Here is a 4,466-nt window from a genome sequence, read left to right on the forward strand (position 1 = left end):
ACTTGTTTCTGTGTTTGGTGACATTTTGGTGGATGGATCTATTCCCAGGGGCGGAGCTAGCTAGAAGATTATGTACGAGTTCGGTCAAAGCCTATATTTTTATTCAAAACTTGTATTAAGAAATTATAAAAATAAAATTTAGAATCCAAGTATTAACATTTGATGTTGGTATGCTAGAACTTAAAACTCATAAATTTCAAATCCTGCTTCGCCTCTATTCCCTGAATGAATGTAGAAATAAGTGAGCAAATAAATAAAACAATCAATCAATTGATTGTATACTTTCACGAGTGCAAAACTTAGTAAAATATCCCATACAACAGGAATATATAGCCAGTGCCTTTACAAATAAAATGTCCATGCTGCTATTACAGTAATACTTATATATATCTACTCTTTCATCCTTTACATGCTCCAACATCTATGCTATACAGGTGCTTATAGTTTGGTTACAAGTTGAAAGGACACACTTGCAACTATAAATCACCAGCTGTAAGATGGAACTTCTGGATCTAACTTCGATAAGCTTTTATATCTAAAAAGTGAGCTTAAATATTAAGTCATGTATGAATTTGGGCACAATACCAATTCATTCTTCTCATTCTCAGATTATAGCAATGTCTTCATTCCTTGTTCTCGGTTATATTTGTATCGATAGGCGTTGAATCAATCAATTTAAATGAAACCTGCAAATCAGACATATAAAGGTTCGTTAAGAAACATAATCCCTGCAGTATAAGTGCACTTCAAAAATTAGAACGCTTTATGTTTAGTTGAGGTGCGCGCAAACTGGTCGGGATACCACAGTTCACAGTTATAAGAAGAAAAAAAAGTACACCAGAGAAGTTAGATCTATTTGAATTATGGCAAGAATCATTAGTTATCACCTAAATCTTACAATACTACAAATAAAATTGTAACCAACGTGAAATGATAACATCTTATTATGTTCTCTATAACGACTCCCCATGTGCATTTGTTCAATCATCTATTCAATTTATTCTTTAATTCCTTTTCTCCCATTGGTACAGTCAATAATATACTCAGAAAAGAAGCAAGAAAACAAATACAAAAGCATATCATGAATGCAAAAGCTCTTGCTTTTTATTTGTTTGCATCTTTATACTAAATAAAATGCATCACCTAAATAACAAATGAAATGAGGCTTTAATGATCACTTCAATTATAAACCAACCAAACAAAATAACCAGTAATGAAGGGAACCTTGAAGCAACGATAAAATTGTCTTTGTGTGACCTGTAGGTCACGGGTTCGAGCCATGGAAGCAGCCCCTAATGCTTGCATTAGATTAAGCTGCCTATATTACACCTCTTGGGATGCGGCCCTTCCCCGGACCCTGCATGAACGCGGGATGCCTTGTTCACCGAGTTGCCCTTTTAAACAAAACAACAAGAACTATGCCTGCGAGATAGGCTGATAGACATCGTAAAACTAGGTAATTTATGATAAATAATTACAATATAGAGTTCAGTTGTAATCCAAAGCTTCCTAATTTATTTATAATATAAAGTATTAGCTTGTTACTTACCAGTTAAACAAGGTAATGCCACATTTTGGTGTAGCACCATTTTCAATCTGCTTTAACCTCAAACCTCCACAAGAAACTCTTACTCCAATTTTCCAACTCTTCCATTCATTATATCCAATACCAATAGTAGTACTCACTTCAGCAGAAACTCTCAAATTCTTGCTCTTGAATCCACTTCTGATCACTTTCCCAACATTATCACCATACAACATTTCATTAGATTTCATAACAAATTTAACAACTTTAACACTCTTCTTCTCTTGCACAAAACCAGAAACTTTCCCTTCACCCATGTTCACATCATTTTCACCTTTAAGTTCCACTTTAGTTTCACCATATACAAACTTCAACTCCCTATTTGGATTTTTTAACTCAACCCCAACATTTGATTGTGCATTTAATTTTGGACCATCTTGATTTTCAGTGACATTGAATTTAGTAAACTCAAGGGATCTTAAATGGAAAACAGGGAGTTTTGGATTAAACCACAGGTAGAGAGCACCACCAGCTGCTACTAAAAATAGTAACAAAATTAGAAAAACAAAACAGCAACAACAACAACTAAAGCAACAAGTTCTACGCTTCTTTTCTTGGTAGAATGATGGTGGAAGGTTAATCTTTCGCAGCGGCGGCGGTTGTGGTGGCCTTTGAATTGGTATTGTAGCATCTCTGAAACCAGGTGGTTTCTTTAGAGGTTTCACCTGTGACATTCTTGAAAACCAGAAATTAAAGACCCTTTTCTTTTCTGTTTTTGTATATCAATAAAGAATCTTAATAAAAAGAGGAATGTTACGTTAAATCAAACATGATATGTGCTTCAGATTGTATAAAGTTTGAATCTTTGATCTGAATGTGAGAGATCAGATGTGAATGTAAAGTAATGACTAAGATTTAGGAATTAAAGAAAGGATTTTTGGGTTGGGAAAAAAGAGATCTTTTAATAGGAAGAGGAAGAGGTGGAGTGATTTGGAGGTGGAATTTGGAGGTGTTTGTGTAATGGTGAAGACAAAAAGCAGAGAGAAAGATGTTGGGGATGTGATCACTGGAAAAAGTTGAAGTGATGAGATTTATGCGCAGGTCTTATGTGCTGGCATAGCGGGAAGGTTTCAACTAGCACACTGAAAAATAGAAACGTTTAGGGTGGTCTCAATAAATTATGTAGGAATTATTAATACTTAACAGTAAAAATTAGTTATATTAGGAATTCTTTTGGATGTTAGGTTTGATTTATTACAAATTAATATATGTTGTATAAGTTAAAATATGTGTTTACTTTTTAAACAAAATAAAAAGTAAAATATTATTTATGTGGACACCAGAAAAAGCAACCAAACTTGGGCTTTAGTAATGTTGAATTTAGTATAGGTATTAAGGGATAATTGACCCAGAGACCCTTTATATAACTTATTTTAATTAAAAGACCTTCAAGTTTTAATTACTAGGTTGGTGACTTTCTTTCTTAATTAGTGTTAATATGTAATTAGAGTTAATGACAAGGTATAGTGAGAAAGTTCAGACCCAAACCCCAAAGTTCTATTTATTACATATTGATCACCATATAATTATAAAATTATTTCAAAAAATAGAAAAAAAATCCTGCAAAACCTGATACCCACCATTCCCCACCTTTTTCTTCCTCCTCTTCTTGCGCGCCACACCTTTCATTGTTACCCCTTTTGGCTTGAATTTTTCTCATTTTTTGGCATGGAGCTCAACTCTACGTTCTCCTTTCTTCCTCCTTTCCTCTCAAAATTACATTTTTAGCTCATCCGTATGCAATTTCATTTGAAGGGAAATCTCATATTTGCCGATTTGGAGATTGATTTGGTTGTACATTCAACAACAATAACAACAACAATCCAATAAAATTTTACAAGTGGGGTCTGGGGAGGGTAGTGTGTACGCAGATCTTACCCCTACCCTGACGGAGTAGAGAGGCTGTTTCCCGTAGGCCCTCGTCTCAAGAAGAGGAAAAGAGAAATAATATATCAGTACTATCAACAGAAAACAATAAAAATAATGACAGCAACATAAGAACCAGAGAATAAATAAAAAGCAATAATAATAACCAGTAGATAAGGCCCGACAAAAAAAAAGATAGAATAGTGTGAAAACAACATTAATCACTAGCAGTCTAAGACAATACCCTATGAGACTAGCCTCACACCTGTACGAAGTAGAAAATAATTCAACTACATCCTAACCTACAATCCTAATGCTCGACCTCCATACCTTTCTATCAAGGGTCATGTCCTCGGAAGTCTGAAGCCACGCCATGTCCTGTCTGATCACCTCTCCCAAATATTTCTTAGGCCTCCCTCTACCTCTTCTCATACCTAGTGTGCCCGCACATCCATCTCAACATCCTCATTTCTGCTACTTTCATCTTCTGGATATGTTAGTGTTTAACCGGCCAACACTCAGCCCCATACAACATGACCGGTCTAACCACCGCTTTATAAAACTTATCTTTGAGTAACAGATGCACTTTCTTGTCACATAGGACTCCAGATGCTAATCTCCATTTCATTCATCCAGCCCCTATACGATGTGTGACATCCCCGTCTATCTCCCTATCCCCCTAGATAATCGACCCAAGGTAGTTGAAACAACCTCTCTTGGGGATGACCTGTGATTCAAGCCTCACTTCCATGCCTGGTTCCCTCGGCTCCGCGCCGAACTTGCACTCCAGCTATTTTGTCTTGGTCCTACTCAACTTGAAACCCTTAGACTCAAGGGCATGTCTCCAAACCTCCAACCTCTTGTTAACGTTGCCTCGCGTCTCATCAATCAGAACTATGTCATCAGCGAATAACATACACCATGGCACCTCCCCTTGAATGTGGCGTGTCCGTGCGTCCATAACCCATGCAAATAAGAATGGGTTGAGCGCGGATCCTTGGTGTAACCCCATAAC

At 36.3% G+C, this 4,466-nt stretch overlaps 1 protein-coding gene across 1 annotated transcript; it reads right to left on the reverse strand.

The window, feature by feature from the left end:
• Positions 1 to 242: 242 nt before the first annotated feature.
• Positions 243 to 2,405, reverse strand: LOC107795434 (uncharacterized). Its single transcript, XM_016618071.2, has 2 exons — positions 1,550 to 2,405; positions 243 to 686 (listed from the first exon to the last, which is right to left on the reverse strand). The coding sequence occupies exons 1-2, from the start codon at positions 2,257 to 2,259 to the stop codon at positions 671 to 673; spliced, it is 726 nt and encodes a 241-aa protein (XP_016473557.1). The 5' UTR covers positions 2,260 to 2,405; the 3' UTR covers positions 243 to 670.
• Positions 2,406 to 4,466: the final 2,061 nt, after the last annotated feature.

The sequence above is a fragment of the Nicotiana tabacum genome, chromosome 23, assembly GCF_000715075.1.
Source record: "Nicotiana tabacum cultivar K326 chromosome 23, ASM71507v2, whole genome shotgun sequence".
Taxonomy (NCBI): Eukaryota; Viridiplantae; Streptophyta; class Magnoliopsida; order Solanales; family Solanaceae; genus Nicotiana; species Nicotiana tabacum.